This window comes from Haliotis rufescens, unplaced genomic scaffold (genome assembly GCF_023055435.1).
Source record: "Haliotis rufescens isolate VD_foot unplaced genomic scaffold, xgHalRufe1.0.p SCAF_5, whole genome shotgun sequence".
NCBI lineage: Eukaryota > Metazoa > Mollusca > Gastropoda > Lepetellida > Haliotidae > Haliotis > Haliotis rufescens.
The window spans coordinates 36,875,038-36,899,558 of NW_025964223.1; the positions used below are offsets into that span (position 1 = coordinate 36,875,038).

General features: G+C 44.9%; 1 protein-coding gene across 8 annotated transcripts in view; it reads right to left on the minus strand.

Moving 5' to 3' along the window:
* Window positions 1-24,521, minus strand: part of LOC124118528 (mitogen-activated protein kinase kinase kinase 15-like) — a 104,916-nt gene that overhangs the window by 26,357 nt on the left and 54,038 nt on the right. The window contains exons 20-31 of one of the 8 annotated variants that reach the window (XM_046480679.2): window positions 23,936-24,039; window positions 23,595-23,733; window positions 23,407-23,468; window positions 22,351-22,416; window positions 21,699-21,799; window positions 21,395-21,463; window positions 16,544-16,620; window positions 12,020-12,083; window positions 11,416-11,481; window positions 10,613-10,666; window positions 7,777-7,830; window positions 6,380-6,418 (exon numbers count right to left, since the gene is read on the minus strand). In XM_046480679.2, the coding sequence (XP_046336635.1) occupies window positions 6,380-6,418; window positions 7,777-7,830; window positions 10,613-10,666; window positions 11,416-11,481; window positions 12,020-12,083; window positions 16,544-16,620; window positions 21,395-21,463; window positions 21,699-21,799; window positions 22,351-22,416; window positions 23,407-23,468; window positions 23,595-23,733; window positions 23,936-24,039 (895 nt within the window). The remainder of the gene's footprint in view (window positions 1-6,379; window positions 6,419-7,776; window positions 7,831-10,612; window positions 10,667-11,415; window positions 11,482-12,019; window positions 12,084-16,543; window positions 16,621-21,394; window positions 21,464-21,698; window positions 21,800-22,350; window positions 22,417-23,406; window positions 23,469-23,594; window positions 23,734-23,935; window positions 24,040-24,521) is intronic. The other 7 variants (XM_046480682.2, XM_046480681.2, XM_046480680.2 and 4 more) reach the window with 7 other exon arrangements.

Sequence of the window (24,521 nt, forward strand, 5' to 3'; positions counted from 1 at the left end):
CCTAGGCAGGAGATACACACTGGCCACATCACCACAATACTAGCCTGAGAACCTGGGCTAGGAGATACACACTGGCCACATCACCACAATACTAGCCTTGGAACCTAGGCAGGAGGCACACATTGTCCACATCACCACAATACTAGCCTGGGAGCCTAGGCAGGAGATACACACTGGCCACATCACCACAATACTAGCCTGGGAGCCTAGGCTAGGAGATACACACTGGCCACATCACCACAATACTAGCCTGGGAACCTGGGCAGGAGATACACACTGGCCACATCACCACAATACTAGCCTGAGAACCTAGGCAGGAGCCACACATTGGCCACATCACCACAATACTAGCCTGAGAACCTAGGCAGGAGGCATACACTGGCCACATCACCACAATACTAGCCTGAGAACCTAGGCAGGAGGCACACATTGGCCACATCACCACAATACTAGCCTGGGAGCCTAGGCTAGGAGATACACACTGGCCACATCACAACAATACTAGCCTGAGAACCTAGGCTTGGAGATACACACTGGCCACATCACCACAATACTAGCCTGGGAACCTAGGCAGGAGATACACACTGGCCACATCACCACAATACTAGCCTGGGAACCTAGGCAGGAGGCACACATTGGCCATATCACAACAATACTAGCCTGGGAACCTAGGCAGGAGATACACACTGGCCACATCACCACAATACTAGCCTGAGAACCTAGGCAGGAGGCACACATTGGCCACATCACCACAATACTAGCCTGAGAACCTAGGCAGGAGGCACACATTGGCCACATCACCACAATACTAGCCTGGGAACCTAGGCTAGGAGATACACACTGGCCACATCACCACAATACAAGCCTGGGAACCTAGGCAGGAGGCACACATTGGCCACATCACCACAATACTAGCCTGAGAACCTAGGCAGGAGGCACGCATTGGCCACATCACCACAATACTAGCCTGGGAACCTAGGCAGGAGGCACATATTGGCCACATCACCACAATACTAGCCTGAGAACCTAGGCAGGAGATACACTCTGGCCACATCACCACAATACTAGCTTGAGAACCTAGGCAGGAGATACACATTGGCCACATCACCACAATACTAGCCTGAGAACCTAGGCAGGAGGCACACATTGGCCACATCACCACAATACTAGCCTGGGAGCCTAGGCAGGATATACACACTGGCCACATCACCACAATACTAGCCTGGGAGCCTAGGCAGGATATACACACTGGCCACATCACCACAATACTAGCCTGAGAACCTAGGCAGGAGGCACACTGGCCACATCACCACAATACTAGCCTGGGAACCTAGGCAGGAGGCACACATTGGCCACATCACAACAATACTAGCCTGGGAACCTAGGCAGGAGATACACACTGGTCACATCACCACAATACTAACCTGGGAACCTAGGCAGGAGGCACACATTGGCCACATCACCACAATACTAGCCTAAGAACCTAGGCAGGAGGCACACATTGGCCACATCACCACAATACTAGCCTGGGAACCTAGGCTAGGAGATACACACTGGCCACATCACCACAATACTAGCCTGAGAACCTAGGCAGGAGGCACACATTGGCCACATCACAACAATACTAGCCTGAGAACCTAGGCTAGGATATACACACTGGCCACATCACAACAATACTAGCCTGGAAACCAGGGCAGGAGATACACACTGGCCACATCACAACAATACTAGCCTGGGAACCTAGGCAGGAGATACACACTGGCCACATCACAACAATACTAGCCTGAGAACCTAGGCTAGGAGATACACACTGGCCACATCACCACAATACTAGCCTGGGAACCTAGGCAGGAGATACACACTGGCCACATCACAACAATACTAGCCTGGGAACCTAGGCAGGAGGCACACATTGGCCACATCACAACAATACCAGCCTGGGAACCTAGGCAGGAGATACACACTGGCCACATCACCACAATACTAGCCTGGGAACCTAGGCAGGAGGCACACATTGGCCACATCACCACAATACTAGCCTGAGAACCTAGGCAGGAGGCACACATTGGCCACATCACCACAATACTAGCCTGGGAACCTAGGCTAGGAGATACACACTGGCCACATCACCACAATACTAGCCTGAGAACCTAGGCAGGAGGCACACATTGGCCACATCACCACAATACTAGCCTGAGAACCTAGGCTAGGAGATACACACTGGCCACATCACCACAATACTAGCCTGGGAACCTAGGCAGGAGGCACACATTGGCCACATCACCACAATACTAGCCTGAGAACCTAGGCAGGAGGCACACATTGGCCACATCACAACAATACTAGCCTGAGAACCTAGGCAGGAGGCACACACTGGCCACATCACCACAATACTAGCCTGAGAACCTAGGCAGGAGGCACACATTGGCCACATCACCACAATACTAGCCTGGGAACCTAGGCTAGGAGATACACACTGGCCACATCACCACAATACTAGCCTGGGAACCTAGGCAGGAGACACACACTGGCCACATCACCACAATACTAGCCTGGGAGCCTGGGCTAGGAGATACACTCGCCACATCACCACAATACTAGCCTGGGAACCTAGGCAGGAGATACACACTGGCCACATCACCACAATACTAGCCTGGGAACCTAGGCAGGAGATACACACTGGCCACATCACCACAATACTAGCCTGGGAGCCTGGGATAAGAGATACACACTGGCCACATCACCACAATACTAGCCTGGGAGCCTGGGCTAGGAGATACACATTGGCCACATCACAACAATACTAGCCTGGGAGCCTGGGCTAGGAGATACACACTGGCCACATCACCACAATACTAGCCTGGGAGCCTGGGCTAGGAGATACACACTGGCCACATCACAACAATACTAGCCTGGGAGCCTGGGCTAGGAGATACACACTGGCCACATCACCACAATACTAGCCTGGGAACCTAGGCAGGAGATACACACTGGCCACATCACAACAATACTAGCCTGAGAACCTAGGCAGGAGATACACACTGGCCACATCACCACAATACTAGCCTTGGAGCCTGGGATAAGAGATACACACTGGCCACATCACCACAATACTAGCCTGGGAACCTGGGCTAGGAGATACACACTGGCCACATCACCACAATACTAGCCTGGGAACCTAGGCAGGAGATACACACTGGCCACATCACCACAATACTAGCCTGGGAACCTAGGCAGGAGATACACACTGGCCACATCACCACAATACTAGCCTGGGAGCCTGGGATAAGAGATACACACTGGCCACATCACCACAATACTAGCCTGGGAGCCTGGGCTAGGAGATACACATTGGCCACATCACAACAATACTAGCCTGGGAGCCTGGGCTAGGAGATACACACTGGCCACATCACCACAATACTAGCCTGGGAGCCTGGGCTAGGAGATACACACTGGCCACATCACAACAATACTAGCCTGGGAGCCTGGGCTAGGAGATACACACTGGCCACATCACCACAATACTAGCCTGGGAGCCTAGGCAGGAGATACACACTGGCCACATCACCACAATACTAGCCTGGGTGCCTGGGCTAGGAGATACACACTGGCCACATCACCACAATACTAGCCTGGGAACCTAGGCAGGAGATACACACTGGCCACATCACAACAATACTAGCCTGAGAACCTAGGCAGGAGATACACACTGGCCACATCACCACAATACTAGCCTGGGAACCTGGGCTAGGAGATACACACTGGCCACATCACCACAATACTAGCCTTGGAGCCTGGGATAAGAGATACACACTGGCCACATCACAACAATACTAGCCTGGGAACCTAGGCAGGAGGCACACACTGGCCACATCACCACAATACTAGCCTGGGAACCTTGGCAGGAGATACACACTGGCCACATCACCACAATACTAGCCTGGGAGCCTGGGCTAGGAGATACACACTGGCCACATCACCACAATACTAGCCTGGGAGCCTGGGCTAGGAGATACACACTGGCCACATCACAACAATACTAGCCTGGGAGCCTGGGCTAGGAGATACACACTGGCCACATCACCACAATACTAGCCTGGGTGCCTGGGCTAGGAGATACACACTGGCCACATCACCACAATACTAGCCTGGGAACCTAGGCAGGAGATACACACTGGCCACATCACAACAATACTAGCCTGAGAACCTAGGCAGGAGATACACACTGGCCACATCACCACAATACTAGCCTGGGAACCTGGGCTAGGAGATACACACTGGCCACATCACCACAATACTAGCCTTGGAGCCTGGGATAAGAGATACACACTGGCCACATCACAACAATACTAGCCTGGGAACCTAGGCAGGAGGCACACACTGGCCACATCACCACAATACTAGCCTGGGAACCTTGGCAGGAGATACACACTGGCCACATCACCACAATACTAGCCTGGGAGCCTGGGCTAGGAGATACACACTGGCCACATCACCACAATACTAGCCTGAGAACCTAGGCAGGAGATACACACTGGCCACATCACCACAATACTAGCCTGGGAGCCTGGGCTAGGAGATACACACTGGCCACATCACTACAATACTAGCCTGAGAGCCTGGGCTAGGTGACACATATCATGTGCCGGTATTCACAGCAATGGAATCAAATTAATTTGCTCTGTCAAAATCAACAATATATAAGTTCAATGTTTTGAGCAAGAAAAACATTAACAAAAGAAACTGACTTCCAGTCCACAAGTTGAACATTATTTATGACAATGTAGATTTAAACGTGATACACATTAGGCAGATGAGAGGAGCAGCCAAGACACTACTCTACAAGCACAAAGCACATAGAACTGCCAGCACACAAGTAATGAAACAAATCCATTTTATATACTGCCTGACTCAAAGATTCACAACAAAAAAACATTTAAGAAATAAGGAATAGCTACAATTAATGTGCAAAAAATGAGACCTGTTTGTGAAGTTGTTTTTTAACTAGTGGTTCAGGAGCAAATAACATCAGTTAAAATAAAGGTCTGAAGTGCGCAATAATAGTCAAATGTTACAAATGAAGTATTAAATGTACTTATAAATGACAAAACACAAACAGACGCTATATGAGAGAAAGAACAATGTGTACTAAAGAACATGGTGCACACAAAAGTACACCAATGCTGAAGAACAATGGTGATAATAAGGAACGCCAGACTGGACTGCAATTTTTACAACATTCAGAGTTAATTTGGCTTGTTCTGCATGAGGCTTCCACATCTGTCAGATTTCCAACATAACACAAACAAGAAAATATGTTTCAAAATGTCCTGCTTTCCTGGTGACAATGACTAAAGGTTGGAAATAATCGTAACATGTATATGACATTGTTCAGTGGGTACACAAGGAATAACATAATACATTGTGCACCTCTGTGTCGTGTTGCTCATTGCCAATATTATTATATACACAGCACCACAATCTGATTAAACTCAGAATATCGTACAAATTGCAGTGCCATCTGGCTGTCTTTATTGTCAACGTTGTTCTTCAGCATATGGTGTCCTTTTGTATGCACCAACATTTTTTAGTACACATTGTTCTTTCTTCCATAAGGCGTCTACTTGTTTTGTATTTTTTTTTACCTTTTTTAGTTACATTTAATACTTTATTCATACCATTTGACTATTAGTGTGTACTGTTGACCTTTATTTTAAATGATATATTGTTTTTTTAGACAACGGCCGCAACGGCTGTGGTAAAGCAGGAAACCCATCAACAAAGAGGTCTTTACACTGATCCCCACTGTTAAAACACTGAGAAATCACTCATTCTGAATAAATAAGTTCTGTTTCTTGTTAAAACTTGAATCTTCACAAAAAAAAGTATTTCTGCAATGAGGTTATAACCATTGTATACATCCCAATCCCACAGATTTATGAACTATGAATGAGTACTTTACAGTACAGCATGTTTCACAGAGCATCAGATCTCTGTGAGTTAGCCCCACTGTGCAATGTGATGGAGAGAAGTCCAGAGAGAGTCCGATGAAAGGCAGAGAGAGAGGATCTCGGCACTAAATGAAATGGCCATCACCAAACTGAAACAGAACTACGCTAGGTGCTTGGTGGTGGGTCATCTGGTATCACTAGCCCCACAGATCACTGACAGGCCAAAACATAAATATTATCTCAAACAAGTGACAACCTATGTCAACACAACAATTTGAGAGAATTTTTATTTGTGTTTTCACTGATAAAGTTTGATTGTTTGGACATTTTACTGGACTGATCTGTGAGGAGCATCATGCAAGCTGAGCATGAGCCCAGTGAAGGAGGAGGGGGGCATCGCACATGACGACGCTTTGGAGAGATACCTGGGAGAACGGCTACGTGTGGGGGACGGGGACAGTGACCTGCAACAAAAGTAAACAAAAACATGCTATAGATGTTACACAACTGCTTCTACAAACACATGAAGCTTGCTCTCTGCAAGATACAAGAGAGGTCAGCCAGCAAGTCATTGGTCTTTACAAATTAGGAAGAAGAAAACAAGGAAACTCAAATAAACACATGCAAACAAGGAACATTTCCCACTGAAAGGAAGATCAGGTTAGCTTCTCTAAACCACAAAACTACAGCTCAACAGAAGTATATCACAAGCAACTCACCTCTGCCTGAACGGTCTATATATTTGGCCATAACGAATCCCTTGAAGGAGTTGTCAAACTAGCTATTAACCTTATATGTAAATGTATCTTTAATATATATGTGTTAGGGACTGGTCACTTATTAAAGGGAGGGTGTGAGGGTGGGTGGGTGGGGGTCGGGGTGGGGATGAGGGTGGATTATCATGATAAAAAGTCAGCGTAAGATGGAGGTAGCCAAACTTTATCAGGGGCAGAGGGCATGAAAAAATGACAGTTCTATTTTTTCAAAAAACTAAATTATAAATTTGAACATGATTTATATTAAGGGTGTGGTAAATTATAAGGGGGTGGGGGGAATGTTACATGTATTTGAAGGGGGTGGGGTGGGGGGTGGAGGCATGGAAAAATGTTACATACAATGGGGTGTGTGTGGAGGTCGGCAAAATATGATACAGTCCTGAGACCAATCACACTGGACACCCCGTACCTCCATCCCACCACAACCATCCATCTATAGTAAATGATCAGTCCCTTACTACATGGTTTCAGATCAATATTCTAAGCAATACTGGCATGAATTACAGCAGATATAAGCTCCCGAGCTTGTGCAACCCAGCACACCAATTATGCAGGTTAATCATCCCATACTGTGATCACACAGGGGTTGTACACTGCACTTTGTAAGCACTATACACAACCACTACACGACAGCCACCAGACTTACAGTTATATACCCATCACTTCTTGACAGTACGCGGAGACACATTCTATCTACAATTAAACAGAACTTCAGCATTGCAACACTTAAAATATACCACCTTACTCACCAAGTCTATTCTACATAATGTGAGCCCACACATACATACAGAAGCATAGTCCCAAAAAACTGAAGGGTTCTCTACTCTACTATAGATACAACATACAAAGCTGTCATAATGCATACATAGAAAATTATATGTACAACAAATGTCCTCTGGTGCAAAGTTATATTACTGTGTACTTCTATCAACTGCTAAGGTCTTGGTAATGTGGTAATACTGTGAATCAAGCGAGAGTAGGAGAGGGAGGCAGGAGAACATCCATGCGGACATGCCCAGACTGACAGACCATGTGACCACACATACCTGGCGGAGCGTCGCAGCCGCTCAGAGAAACATCGTTTACGACCAGCATCCCCCCTGTAAGTGTGGTAGATTTGAAGAAGAGAATGAACACCTACGACCACACAGACTGACTCACAGAGACAACACCAAGACTTATAGACAGCGGTACCAGGTCACCAATCTTGGAAACACAGGACACTGGTCACCCGTCTCGGAACCACAGGTCATAGTGTCAGAAGATTTCATGTACTACCCTTGTTCTTGCTATGGAATACAGTTATTCTGACACTCAGTTTGTATGACATACATGCTCATATAATAATCTCTATTTATGATATAAGATAGCAGGCAGGGTCATCCTTTGATTAAAGAGACTTTGTTGATTAAGAGTAACATCAACCAGTGTTTCTGGCTTTTTTAACTTGAGGAAAAACAATGCAATGTGACAGTAAAATGTCTTCTTCCATAATGCAACAGTGCTAGTTTCTTGAAGTGGCCAGGAGACAGGGTACTTGTCATCACTTGCCATTTATATTTCAACCAGCTAATGTACCTTATAAAGTCAATCTTTGTCTGCATACTTTGTCGCTGTCTTAAGGACATTGTTAGATGCCCCGTTACAGCAGTTTAAATCCAACAAAGTAAAATAGTTCCCATTTTATGACAGGGCACTTATTACTTCAATGAAGGCAAAATTGAATAAGAGGTGTGCAAAACCGTTCCTTAACTGTAATCTCTCTATGTGACGGCATGGCTCCATAGTAATGTATGAATAGAACATAATACCTAAATATACACACAAACTGACTTGTAGATGTTCTGATGTCTCCATTAAGATGGAGGTTTCATCCATGTGACTGAACATTAACACAGTGAAAACACAAATACCTTGATACAGTAAAGTACACGGTTATAACCAACTCAAAGGGACCACAGATTTTAGTTTGATGTAAATGTTGTTCGTTTTAAGCATATATATACAGCTAATGGCCAGGACCAAAAAATATGTTGGCCATGTCCGTCAGTTTGTCATAAGCGTGTTCATTATCAACACAGTTTACTGTTCATGAAATTAAAGCTGGGAGACTTCTCTATCTGGCATCTGATTCGAGTAAAGTATGGACTCAGCTGGTTTCTACGTAGGTCAGACAAGCACCAGAGAATGCACGGCAATTGAAACAGTTAAAATAATAAGAAGCTTTGGAATACTTACCTCACACAAAGTTTGGTATTAAATACAGAACAGCAGATATCCTTATTTTAAGTAAAACATTAGTTCTGCTTGAACCTGACTCTACATGTAGAGCCATGGTAGAGTTAACCTCTCTCACAACATGTCCTGCACATGTGCATTCACATATGCACACGCCTGCACAGACACATGTGCACACATGCACTCACACATGTGCACACATGCACTCACACATGTGCACACATGCACTCACGCAGGTAGGCAGGCATGCACACATATTCTGTTGTAGGGATTAGATAGGTCCAACAGTAGCATATATAAACCCCTTGCACTCTCTCACTTTTAGTTCTCTCACTCTCCCCACACATTACATGTCAGGTACTGAAGCAAACAGAATATAGGCCTTCTCTTATACTTAGCTATGATTTTAGCACTTCAAAAGTTGGAAGTCCCATACACATCTATGTGGAAAGCAAGAAACAAGTCAAGTGCAACAAGCCATAAGCAGTACTTGGGCAAGTTAGGGACACATAGGGAGCATCTTCTTGAGGCAAGGGAGCTAACTGACTGTAAAAGTCGAGTTCCCACCCTTGACGAACCAGGCTGGTATTTAATGGCTCGAATGTGACACCAAGAGTGGCTAAAATATGTTATATTCCCCTTCTATGTCCCTCCTATTGACCAATCAGATTCCTCCACTGATGTCACTTGCATTTACTTCAAACAAAATGGCGGCACCCAGTCACGATAATCTGATCAATAATCAAGACCTTTATCATAATAAAATGGGTCTTACCTCGTGATAAGCATCAAATCATTTGAACTCCTTCATTAAAAACATGAAAAGATTTGGAAAATAAATGTCATTCGCCAGTTGATGGTAAACATGCTCTGCAAATCCTGCAATCAGTCGGCGATTTTGAATTTTGATTGAACTATGCATAGACTTGTTAGTCCAGCCCAAATATAACACCATAATTCCAGCCTTGTTTGGCAAGGGTGGAAACTGGACTTTTATAGTCAGTTCACTCCCTTGCCTCGGGAAGATGGTAGGGAGGGAATTATGACATGACTACTCTGACAGGGAAGTTAGCAAATGGAGGCAGCTCTTGGAGCTAAACTGGATCTGCAAGTGTTCACACGTGATGGACAGATGTCATTTGGAACAGTTCAAATCACACATACATGTTTCAACTATTCTCATCACTCTTCACTTGTGATTAAACTGATGATTTACTGGAACTTAAAATGTTTCATACCAGTTATACTGAAACTATTACTTGAATATGTTTGGCCCTACCCAAATGCAATGCACCACCTCATACAGACATTGTTTTCTTACAGCCCTAGACGTACAAATGACCAATTTCATGTCTAAAGAGGACTCCATTCATCAATGCATCAACATTTTGTCGTAACGAAACTGACATTAACAACGGAGAGTGTACCCATCACAACTGAAATGTGTTTTGCCTAAGACAAGAGATGACTGACACGATGGTACCTTAACATTTGCTGTAGTTTAACAAGTTCAGGAGGTTGTGTGCTGATGATCAGAATGCTCAACATGTGCAAGGTAGATTAGAATGCATGGCTTGACTTAATGCTGAAGAAGTTGGGTTAGTAGAGTTGTCTACCCTTCACCAAGGTCATCTGACCACCTACCTCATGCATGACTGAATGTCAAGAAAATCTGAGTAACTGGCAGTACTGTGGAGCCTGAAATAAACACTACCTGGGTAACAAAATGTCTGCTGTTGTCTAACCATGTCACAGGGAAGTCATTTTCATAGAATACAAGCACCGACACCTCTGTTCAAGTGGTGACATTTACACATCCAACAAAGTTGAACGGGTGCCAAGATGATCATACACCTATATTCAAGAACGGGAGCTGTCACAGTAGTGGTCCTGTGCTCGCTTTGTGGAATGGTGTTCTGATTATTTTGGAGGTTAAATCCACCTTCAAGGAGACTGGTGGGAGAAATGCTCACAACAGTTTCACAAAAGAATGTGCTTGCACAGTTAAACTGCCACCCAAGCCTGGCTAATTGCCATATTGCTGACTAGTATGTGACCCAGTTATCAGAGCCTACTGGTGTTACTGGCTTCATCACACAGATCAACAATAGGTCAGTAGGCATAACAAGCAGATATACTTCAGAAGCACTACATTCATGCTAAAACACACATGATATGATAAGTGAATATCACATGGATGTCATTTTCATACTGATGCATGTAGGCTTGAAATTTCCATTTATTCAGTTCCTCATTGCTAAATGGTAACAAGAGACATTAACCCACCATATTAAAGTATCTAGCTGCAATAAACTAGGAGGTACTCGTACTAAACTTTACAAAGTATGGCATGACAAACATAGAGGAAAAGAGAATACCAAACATCTAGAAATGTGAGAGAGATGCCCCCCCATTTGGACCCTCCCTCGAAGGCCACACCCTCTTACCCTTCTTCTTCCACAGTTTCCAGCTCAGTCAGGTTCTCCATGCTGCTGCAGCCCTCGCGACGTAATCTGTCAAATTAAAAGAAAGTTTATGGTACGAGTATGTTTCCAGCCTGGCTTACATGGAAGTGCTGAACTGACCTGCTTTGGACAATATACATATGCTGTAAAGGGAAAGACAACGTTCAAATCAGAGTTCTGCTGTGCGAGTTATGGCGTAATGTCATGGGAAGCAATGCTCCAGTAATACCCTGGTGCAAGTGTCAGTTGGCTTCACACAATTTACCAATGTGCAGAATTAAACCAAGGTTTTCAGCATAAAGGCAACACAGCACTAGGCTACTTCACCTATGAAAACGAAGAGAAAGAAATGGTAATATTTAGTTCACTACTACTAAAGAGTGTGAAAGCTTCTCTGAACCAAACTAATCCACAATTAAATGGTTCTGTTCATATTCACATTCTATCTTGATGTAGCTAAGGCTTAGAATATAGGCATTTGGGGATATGTATCGTACCATGTTCACAGAATCTTTGACTGAAGTTGTGTATGACTGTGTACTACATTTCTGTATACAAGATACACATATATGTTTTACATACATACTTGGAGACCCGAGGGATCCGTAGCTTGAGTTCCTTAATTTCTTCTACCTGCTTGTCACATGGCTCTGTGAAGACAAGGGCAGGAGAAACAGATAGAGAGTTACTTGCAAAGTACACATTAACAATGGGGGACATGTTCTTCCCCTGAAAACCCCATGGAGATTCCTGCAAGGGGTACTGGGGACCTGTTCTTCCCCTGAAAACCCCAGGGAGATACAAGCAAGGGATACTGGGGACTTGTTCTTCCCCTGAAAACCCCAGGGAGATGTAAGCAAGGGGTACTGGGGACCTGTTCTTCCCCTGCAAACCCAAGGGAGATACCTGCAAGGGATACTGGGGACTTGTTTTTCCCCTGAAAACCCCAGGGAGATAAAAGCAAGGGGTACTGGGGACTTGTTCTTCCCCTGAAAACCCCAGGGAGATACCTGCAAGGGGTACTAGGGGACCTGTTCTTCCCCTGAAAACCCCAGGGAGATACAAGCAAGGGGTACTGGGGACTTGTTCTTCCCCTGAAAACCCCAGGGAGATACCTGCAAGGGGTACTGGGGACATGTTCTAACCCTGAAAACCCCAGGGAGATACCTGCAAGGGGTACTGGGGACATGTTCTTACCCTGAAAAAAACCCAGGGAGATTCCTGCAAGGGGTACTGGGGACCTGTTCTTCCCCTGAAAACCCCAGGGAGATACAAGCAAGGGGTACTGGGGACCTGTTCTTCCCCTGAAAACCCCAGGGAGATACAAGCAAGGGGTACTGGGGACCTGTTCTTCGAATTCCCCTGAAAACCCCAGGGAGATACCTGCAAGGGGTCCTGAGAATTTCTTCTTCGCCCTGAAAAGCCCAGGGAGATACCTGCAAGGGGTACTGGGGACTTGTTCTTACCCTGAAAACCCCAGGGAGATACAAGCAAGGGGTACTGGGGACTTGTTCTTACCCTGAAAACCCCAGGGAGATACCTGCAAGGGGTACTGGGGACCTGTTCTTCGAATTCCCCTGAAAACCCCAGGGAGATACCTGCAAGGGGTACTGGGGATGTGTTCTTACCCTGAAAACCCCAGGGAGATACAAGCAAGGGGTACTGGGGACCTGTTCTTCCCCTGAAAACCCCAGGGAGATACAAGCAAGGGGTACTGGGGACTTGTTCTTCCCCTGAAAACCCCAGGGAGATACCTGCAAGGGGTACTGGGGACTTGTTCTTCCCCTGAAAACCCCAGGGAGATACAAGCAAGGGGTACTGGGGACTTGTTCTTCCCCTGAAAACCCCAGGGAGATACAAGCAAGGGGTACTGGGGACATGTTCTTACCCTGAAAACCCCAGGGAGATACAAGCAAGGGGTACTGGGGACCTGTTCTTCCCCTGAAAACCCCAGGGAGATACAAGCAAGGGGTACATGGGACCTGTTCTTCCCCTGAAAACCCCAGGGAGATACCTGCAAGGGGTACTGGGGACCTGTTCTTCGAATTCCCCTGAAAACCCCAGGGAGATACAAGCAAGGGGTACTGGGGACCTGTTCTTCGAATTCCCCTGCAAACCCAAGGGAGATACCTGCAAGGGGTACTGGGGACCTGTTCTTCCCCTGAAAACCCCAGGGAGATACAAGCAAGGGGTACTGGGGACCTGTTCTTCCCCTGAAAACCCCAGGGAGATACAAGCAAGGGGTACTGGGGACCTGTTCTTCGAATTCCCCTGAAAACCCCAGGGAGATACAAGCAAGGGGTACTGGGGACCTGTTCTTCCCCTGAAAACCCCAGGGAGATACAAGCAAGGGGTACTGGGGACCTGTTCTTCCCCTGAAAACCCCAGGGAGATACAAGCAAGGGGTACTGGGGACCTGTTCTTCCCCTGAAAACCCCAGGGAGATACAAGCAAGGGGTACTGGGGACTTGTTCTTCGAATTCCCCTGAAAACCCCAGGGAGATACCTGCAAGGGGTCCTGGGAATTTCTTCTTCGCCCTGAAAAGCCCAGGGAGATACCTGCAAGGGGTACTGGGGACTTGTTCTTACCCTGAAAACCCCAGGGAGATACCTGCAAGGGGTACTGGGGACTTGTTCTTACCCTAAAAACCCCATGGAGATACAAGCAAGAGGTACTGGGGACTTGTTCTTACCCTGAAAACCCCAGGGAGATACAAGCAAGGGGTACTGGGGACCTGTTCTTCCCCTGAAAACCCCAGGGAGATACAAGCAAGGGGTACTGGGGACCTGTTCTTACCCTGAAAACCCCAGGGAGATACCTGCAAGGGGTACTGGGGACCTGTTCTTACCCTTAAAACCCCAGGGAGATACAAGCAAGGGGTACTGGGGACCTGTTCTTCCCCTGAAAACCCCAGGGAGATACAAGCAAGGGGTACTGGGGACTTGTTCTTCCCCTGAAAACCCCAGGGAGATACCTGCAAGGGGTACTGGGGACTTGTTCTTCCCCTGCAAACCCCAGGGAGATACAAGCAAGGGGTACTGGGGACTTGTTCTTCCCCTGCAAACCCCATGGAGATACAAGCAAGGGGTACTGGGGACTTGTTCTTCCCCTGAAAACCCCATGGAGATACAAGCAAGGGGTACTGGGGACTTGTTCTTACCCTGAAAACCCCAGGGAGATACCTGCAAGGAGTACTAGGGACTTGTTCTTCCCCTGAAAACCCCAGGGAGATACAAGCAAGGGGTACTGGGGACTTGTTCTTACCCTGAAAACCCCAGGGGGATACAAGCAAGAGGTACTGGGGACCTGTTATTACCCTGAAAACCCCAGGGAGATACCTGCAAGGGGTACTGGGGACCTGTTCTTACCCTGAAAACCCAAGGGAGATACCTGCAAGGGGTACTGGGGACCTGTTCTTACCCTGAAAACCCCATGGAGATACAAGCAAGAGGTACTGGGGACCTGTTCTTCCCCTGAAAACCCCAGGGAGATACCTGCAAGGGGTACTGGGGACTTGTTCTTCCCCTGAAAACCCCAGGGAGTTACCTGCAAGGGGTACTGGGGACTTGTTCTTACCCTGAAAACCCCAGGGACATACCTGCAAGGGGTACTGGGGACCTGTTCTTACCCTGAAAACCCCAGGGAGATACCTGCAAGGGGTACTGGGGACTTGTTCTTCGTCCTGCAAACCCAAGGGAGATACCTGCAAGGGGTACTGGGGACTTGTTCTTACCCTGAAAACCCCAGGGAGATACCTGCAAGGGGTACTGGGGACTTGTTCTTACCCTGAAAACCCCAGGGAGATACCTGCAAGGAGTACTGGGGACTTGTTCTTACCCTGACAACCCCAGGGAGATACCTGCAAGGGGTACTGGGGACTTGTTCTTCTTCCTGCAAACCCAAGGGAGATACCTGCAAGGGGTACTCGGGACCTGTTCTTACCCTGAAAACACCAGGGAGATACAAGCAAGGGGTACTGGGGACTTGTTCTTACCCTGAAAACCCCAGGGAGATACCTGCAAGGGGTACATGGGACCTGTTCTTACCCTGATAACCCCAGGGAGATACAAGCAAGGGGTACTGGGGACATGTTCTTCGTCCTGCAAACCCAAGGGAGATACCTGCAAGGGGTACTGGGGACCTGTTCTTACCCTGAAAACCCCAGGGGGATACCTGCAAGGGGTACTGGGGACTTGTTCTTACCCTGAAAACCCGAGGGAGATACCTGCAAGGGGTACTGGGGACCTGTTCTTACCCTGAAAACCCCAGGGAGATACAAGCAAGGGGTACTGGGGACTTGTTCTTACCCTGAAAACCCCAGGGAGATACCTGCAAGGGATACTGGGGACTTGTTCTTACCCTGACAACCCCAGGGAGATACCTGCAAGGGGAACTGGGGACCTGTTCTTACCCTGAAAACCCCAGGGAGATACAAGCAAGGGGTACTGGGGACCTGTTCTTACCCTGAAAACCCCAGGGATATACCTGCAAGGGGTACTGGGGACCCGTTCTTCCCCTGAAAACCCCAGGGAGATACAAGCAAGGGGTACTGGGGACCTGTTCTTCCCCTGAAAACCCCAGGGAGATACCTGCAAGGGGTACTGGGGACTTGTTCTTACCCTGAAAACCCCAGGGAGATACCTGCAAGGGATACTGGGGAGTTGTTCTTCGAATTCCCCTGAAAACCCCAGGGAGATACAAGCAAGGGGTACTGGGGACTTGTTCTTACCCTGAAAACCCCAGGGAGATACCTGCAAGGGGTACTGGGGACCTGTTCTTCCCCTGAAAACCCCAGGGAGATACAAGCAAGGGGTACTGGGGACCTGTTCTTACCCTGAAAACCACAGGGAGATACCTGCAAGGGGTACTGGGGACTTGTTCTTCCCTTGAGAACCCCAGGGAGATACAAGCAAGGGGTACCTTGGGACTTGTTCTTACCCTGCAAACCCCATGGAGATACAAGCAAGGGGTACTGGGGACCTGTTCTTACCCTGAAAACCCCAGGGAGATACAAGCAAGGGGTACCTTGGGACTTGTTCTTACCCTGCAAACCCCAGGGAGATACCTGCAAGGGGTACTGGGGACCTGTTCTTCGCCCTGAAAACTTACCAGAAGTGCTGCGGACAACATTGTGCTCAGGAGATAATGGCTGTTTCTTCCTTTTCTTTCTCTTTGAGCCCAGATTGCTGAGAATTAAAGATGAACATCATTAAAAAAGCACTTATGTTCTGTTGCTCACCAGGTATATAACAGGTCAGCTGACAGTTATATATAGTCAGACCCCAGTATCTCAAACCTAGCGGGACCATGTTGACCATAACTTAGAGATATCCGGACTTCAGAGATTGTGAGGCATAGACAGCAAGACACATCAAGTAACAGTATCATAGATCCATAGCAATATGATTGCACACACGAGAAGTTAAGAACACAACATGTGTTTGCAATGACAAATTGAAGTTCCTTTCTACTGTCCACTTGATAAAAAAACAAAGTGTCACTCTCATCCCAATCTTGTTAATTCACCATTCATATATCGTGAGTAGCTCACACAGATTTGATTCCTTCAATCCAACTTTGATTAGCACCCTTACAGCGATGTTAGATGATGGTGTGAGGAAGGGTACTAGAAATATGTAGGAGAATCGTTCACTGCTATGTGCAATACAAATTTGCGCCTTTCAAAACTGTTTAAGTGGCACATATCATCTTGGAGATAAAAGTACAAAACTCTACTGTACTAAAGTCAAGGGTCCAGATAGCACTATGTATTTACACCTCGAATTCCAGATATGAGGCAAATCAATATGTATTGATATAGTGAGGCAGTCGGTCCAGAGAATAGGCCTAAGCTATCAATATATTCGAGATTACTGGGTCCGACTGTACATAAGGTCTTTTTTGCATATTGGGAATATCAAACAAGTGTCAGTCAATCAGAAAATACTGATTATACTGAAATAGACGAGGTTAAAATTACCCATACTAAAAAAACACAAGTGTTGATTCCTATTTATCATTTCCACCTTATAGTTTCGCTTTTTTAGAAACAAAAACACTAAAACTTTGTGGCGGGGAATAATAATATTTTGCCTGTCATATTACCTGCAAACATAGTGAGGATGCTACCAGAATCATGGATAATTTGAGATTATTGTCCACTTGTGATTTGGACCAACACCTTGGACCACTATACCTCAAGAGGGAATCAAGCTGTGTCAGATGGAATGTTTCCTGAAACTATTTTGGATATTTGTTTGTGCAGACCAGGACTTATTGGACTAATACTCACAGAATTGTCTTTCATGTAACCAGTTATTTGTTTTTTTGGTTGTGTGTAAAGCTGTGGAGCGAACTGAGAGAGTTGTTTTCATGTTTGGAGTACGGAGGATTTACACATATTTCATGAGAAGGGAAACTGATTCATTTTCTAAATATGATTACCAATAAACCATTGGTGGCAACATATGGACATACCAATAGTGCTGACAATGTAAAAATAGGTCTTCATTATTAGTAGAGAAACAGGTCACAAGCATGTTATTGATCTTTGACCTCAAGTTTGATACTGTCGATCTACCTCAATATCCATTTGTCAACACAGATCCATAATACTTTAACTCAGGAAAACACTGTCACCAACATCAAGAAAAATCCATGTTGTTACATTGTTTGTGAACACCTGTGCAGTATGTCATTGATGTAGTGTGTTGTGTGGGATGCAGTATGTCAATGATGTAGTGTGTTGTGTGGGATGCAGTATGTCATTGATGTAGCGTGTTGTGTGGGATGCAGTATGTCAATGATGTAGTGTGTTGTGTGGGATGCAGTATGTCATTGATGTAGTGTGTTGTGTGGGATGCAGTATGTCATTGATGTAGTGTGTTGTGTGGGATGCAGTATGTCATTGAAGTAGTGTGTTGTGTGGGATGCAGTATGTCAATGATGTAGTGTGTTGTGTGGGATGCAGTATGTCATTGATGTAGTGTGTTGTGTGGAATGCAGTATGGCATTGATGTAGTGTGTTGTGTGGGACGCAGTATATCATTGATGTAGTGTGTTGTGTGGAATGCAGTATGTCAATCATGTAGTGTGTTGTGTGGAATGCAGTATGTCATTGATGTAGTGTGTTGTGTGGGATGCAGTATGTCAATGATGTAGTGTGTTGTGTGGGATGCAGTATGTCATTGATGTAGTGTGTTGTGTGGAATGAAGTATTTCAATGATGTAATGTGTTGTGTGGGATGCAGTATGTCATTGATGTAGTGTGTTGTGTGGGATGCAGTATGTCAATGATGTAGTGTGTTGTGTGGGATGCAGTATGTCAATGATGTAGTGTGTTGTGTGGAATGCAGTATGGCATTGATGTAGTGTGTTGTGTGGGATGCAGTATGTCAATGATGTTGTTTGTTGTGTGGGATGCAGTATGTCAATGATGTAGTGTGTAGTGTAGGATGCAGTATGTCATTGATGTAGTGTGTTGTGTGGGATGCAGTATGTCAATGATGTGGTGTGTTGTGTTGAATGCAGTATGTCAATGATGTAGTGTGTTTTGTGGGATGCAGTATGTCATTGATGTAGTGTGTTGTGTGGAATGCACTATGGCATTGATGTAGTGTGTTGTGTGGGATGCAGTATGTCAATGATGTAGTGTGTTGTGTGGGATGCAGTATGTCATTGATGTAGTGTGTTGTGTGGAATGCAGTATGGCATTGATGTAGTGTGTTTTGTGGGATGCAGTATGTCATTGATGTAGTGTGTTGTGTGGAATGCACTATGGCATTGATGTAGTGTGTTGTGTGGGATGCAGTATGTCAATGATGTAGTGTGTTGTGTGGGATGCAGTATGTCATTGATGTAGTGTGTTGTGTGGAATGCAGTATGGCATTGATGTAGTGTGTTTTGTGGGATGCAGTATGTCATTGATGTAGTGTGTTGTGTGGAATGCACTATGGCATTGATGTAGTGTGTTGTGTGGGATGCAGTATGTCAATGATGTAGTGTGTTGTGTGGGATGCAGTATGTCATTGATGTAGTGTGTTGTGTGGAATGCAGTATGTCATTGATGTAGTTTGTTGTGTGGGATGCAGTATGTCAATGATGTAGTGTGTTGTGTGGGATGCAGTTTGTCATTGATGTAGTGTGTTGTGTGGGATGCAGTATGTCAATGATGTAGTGTGTTGTGTGGAATGCAGTACGTCATTGATGTAGTGTGTTGTGTGGGATGCAGTATGTCAATGATGTAGTGTGTTGTGTGGAATGCAGTATTGCATTGATGTAGTGTGTTGTGTGGGATGCAGTATGTCATTGATGTAGTGTGTTGTGTGGGATGCAGTATGTCATTGATGTAGTGTGTTTTGTGGGATGCAGTATGTCAATGCTGTAGTGTGTTGTGTGGGATGCAGTATGTCATTGATGTAGTGTGTTGTGTGGAATGCAGTATGGAATTGATGATGTGGGTTGCGTGGGATGCAGTATGTCAATGATGTAGTGTGTTGTGTGGGATGCAGTATGTCAATGATGTAGTGTGTTGTGTGGGATGCAGTATGTCAATCATGTAGTGTGTTGTGTGGGATGCAGTATGTCATTGATGTGGTGTGTTGTGTGGAATGCAGTATGTCAATGATGTAGTGTGTTGTGTTGGATGCAGTATGTCAATGATGTAGTGTGTTGTGTGGGATGCAGTATGTCAATGATGTAGTGTGTTGTGTGGGATGCAGTATGTCAATGATGTAGTGTGTTGTGTGGGATGCAGTATGTCAATGATGTAGTGTGTTGTGTGGAATGCAGTATGTCATTGATGTAGTGTGTTGTGTGGGATGCAGTATGTCATTGATGTAGTGTGTTGTGTGGGATGCAGTATGTCATTGATGTAGTGTGTTGTGTGGAATGCAGTATGGCATTGATGTAGTGTGTTGTGTGGGATGCAGTATTTCAATGATGTAGTGTGTTGTGTGGAATGCAGTATGGAATTGATGATGTGTGTTGTGTGGGATGCAGTATGTCAATGGTGTAGTGTGTTGTGTAGGATGCAGTATGTCATTGATGTAGTGTGTTGTGTGGGATGCAGTATGTCAATGATGTAGTGTGTTGTGTGGGATGCAGTATGGCATTGATGTAGAGTGTTGTGTGGGATGCAGTATGTCAATGATGTAGTGTGTTGTGTAGGATGCAGTATGTCAATGATGTAGTGTGTTGTGTGGGATGCAGTATGTCAATGATGTAGTGTGTTGTGTAGGATGCAGTATGTCATTGATGTAGTGTGTTGTGTAGGATGCAGTATGTCAATGATGTAGTGTGTTGTGTGGGATGCAGTATGTCAATGATGTAGTGTGTTGTGTGGGATGCAGTATGTCATTGATGTAGTGTGTTGTGTGGGATGCAGTATGTCATTGATGTAGTGTGTTGTGTGGAATGCAGTATGGCATTGATGTAGTGTGTTGTGTGGGATGCAGTATGTCATTGATGTAGTGTGTTGTGTGGGATGCAGTATGTCATTGATGTAGTGTGTTGTGTGGAATGCAGTTTGGCATTGATGTAGTGTGTTGTGTGGGATGCAGTATGTCATTGATGTAGTGTGTTGTGTGGGATGCAGTATGTCAATGATGTAGTGTGTTGTGTGGGATGCAGTATGTCATTGATGTAGTGTGTTGTGTGGGATGCAGTATGCACGGATGTCAAATGTTTGTGTGGAATGTACTATGTCATAGATGTAGTGTGTTTGTGTGGAAAAGAAATATGGCATAGAAGTAATATTAATATTGAGAGGAACCTTTAATGAAACAATTTGGTAAACAGTTTCTCACATATATACAAGATGTTGATTTCGAAACATAAGCAATTTGTATGTGAATATCAATTTCAATATTTCCCCATGTGAATGCCCTCCTAAATCTGAAAACATATATGGAAGGAGTGAAGGAAGTTAGTCAATAGCGTTATGAATGTTGTGTTACTTACTCCAGGATGAAGGGGTGTTCCAGTAGAGACGGTCCAGTAGCTCGGTCATCTGACATTGGCTCAAAACACCTGGCAAAGACAGAAATCACTGAATACAGCTTCTGTACAGATCAAAATACGTACAGGATATTTGTCTTTTCTTGTCAAATAACATGTTTATCTCATTAAGTGAAATTTCATGAGTGGTGCAGACATCAGTGAAAATGTCAACTTTGTATGCCACAAGATGAGACAAACACATTGTTTATTATGTATTTTTGTCAATGCATTAGTCCTTACAATCTGAAGTGAAGTGATGTATCACCTGAGAAGAAATTCTTTTGCCTTGTTGGACATAGACTCTGGGATGTCAGGATGCATCTTGTAGAAGCCTACTTTAAACATAGCAGCCTCTGGGGAACCCAGCTGAAACAGAACATAGACATATGTACAGATGGATCTCAGGCACAGGGAGCTCAGACACAGGGAGCTCAGACACATGGAGCTCACACACATGGAACTGAGACACATGAATCTAAGACGCATGGAACTCAGGCAAAGGAAGCTTAGACACATGAAACCTAGACATATGAATCTCAGACACATGGATCTCAGACACATGGAACCCAGACACATGAATCTCAGACACAGGGAGCTCAGACACATGGATCTCAGACACATGGAACTCAGACACGTGAATCTCAGACACATGGAACCCAGACACATGGATCTCAGACACATCGAACTCAGACAGATGGATCTCAGACACATGGAACTCAGACACATGGATCTCAGACACATGGAACCCAGACACATGGAACTCAGACACATGGAGCTCCGACACATGGATCTCAGACACATGGAACTCAGACAGATGGATCTCAAACACATGGATCTCAGACAAATGGAGCTCAGACACATGGAGCTCAGACACATGCATCTCAAACACATGGATCTCAGACACATGAAGGTCTCACCTCAACAAATGGAGGTTTCCCTGTGGCCATCTCTATGACTGTGCATCCCAGGGACCAAATATCAGCCTGCAATTAGATTAATAAACATACAGAAACACTCAATAAAATAATGAAGCACATCAATCATATACTTGCCATGAACATCTTGGTAATATTGACATATACTCCCTCAGAACATATTAGGGGGTATTAAAACATATCAGATGATTACAGAAATGCAAAGACATATGGAGTGATGGTAATGGATGGATAAGAAAAAGGAAGGACAAGGTGTAACATGACAATCAACAGAACACGTTGCATTGTAAGGGTGCAAACAACCAATAAAGAGGACAGAGGTGTGTAGTAAATAAAAATAATGTTTGGGATGACATTATCAATAATACGTCATCAGCCCACTATTGGTCCAACACTCCTTAAAAGCGGTGGAAGGGTCTGAATCAATTTGAAGTCTTACATGTTATTGTGGATAATGAAAAACAATAATATGAATAGCTAATTTGACAAAATTTCGCTGAAGTGTCAAAATCAAGAATTACCTCCCGGACCCATGTGAGCGGAGGAATTGCAGTGTTTCTGGTGTGTTGTGGCAGAGTGTTTTGATTCCTAAAACCCTTCTATCTCTGGCAGTCATTTCTCAAACCTGATCTTTAGTTTCTTCTGAAGACTGATCATAACTTCTATTTCATTGTCCCCTACATGTTTGGTAGATATGTATGATAGTGTAATCTTCCATGGTTTGTGAGATAGTATCATTTGTCAAGCCTTTGAAAGGCATTTAGAAGTGATACACATAAGGAAGAAAATTTATGTATGTCAACTTCTTCATTATGAGGAACACAACATTTCTGAGTATATGCTTACTCCATCAGGTGAATTCACCCGATGAAGGTGAAAGCCCGAAACATGTTCCTCATAATAAAGAAGTTGACATCCATACATTCTCTTCCTTATGTATCATTCATGTTATCCACAATGTCCAAAACTTGCAATCTCCGGTCAGCATGTGGAGCTGAGCATATCAGCCCAGGAAGTCTGTCAAGTCAGTGTACTTACAGGAGGGCCGTAGCCACGGGAACCCTTGTCTATCACTTCAGGAGCCATGTACTGGATAGTTCCTAGCAACATAGACATCTTCATCAGTAAACAATCAAATACTAGGAAATAATAATTCTCGATCCAATAAAACAATAAAGCCAAGTTGGAATGGATTCCTTTGTGAAAGCTAATGTTAGCTGACTAACCAGCAAAGGTATCAGCACAAGGGTTAATTCCAGACAGTCGCTTGGATGTGCCGAAGTCGGAGATCTTCAGTACGCCACTGTATGTGTTGACCAGCACGTTGTCCCCCTTGATGTCCCGGTGTACAATCTTGTTGTCATGCTAACATGTGGAACAAGGATGGTGGACATGGATCAATTACAACCAGAACACATTCAATGGAATCGAAATCACATTCTACAAGTAACTTCAATAATGACTTTATTTATTTGATCATAATACTGAAAAGAAAGGGTAAGAGTTTGATGTACTCAATAACAGTGTGAGTTTCACATGATACTAGTAATGGTGATGGTGCACAGACCAGGTAGCGCAGTCCCTCCAGAATCTGCTTGGTGTAGAAGGCAATGGTTGTCTCGTTGTCTTTCAGGGGCCCCCACTTGGAACGCAGCAACTGCGACAGGCTCCCTGTTATATTTACAAACAAATATAATCAAATGCCTTTGCACTTGGTGTCAAGATCACATTCTTTTTATTTCTCTTAAGTTGGTTTGACTGTATGTATTAGAGTGTGGTTGGACAGTATGTAAACTGTGAGCTTTAAAGATGTTATGTAAGATTGCTTGAGTCAGGAGTGAATGTCTTTTGTTGTATTAGCTGTGTGATTGAAAGGGTATTTAAGAAGACTCAACTAAAATTTATGGCAGTCTATGAGAATTCTAACCTTGGTTGGAAGGTTTTGGTTTTGGTGTGGTTTTTCCAATCTCGTGGCGTTAGTTGCATTATATTTGAATATTATCTATGCTTATATTCTTAAATATTAGATCATGTATGTATTATCTGTAGAGTTACATGTATATATATATGTAATAAAAAAATAGTATACAGATGTATGAACGCATGTGTTGTAGTGTATATTCATTGTGAATGAAGTTATTCCATCTTAAATA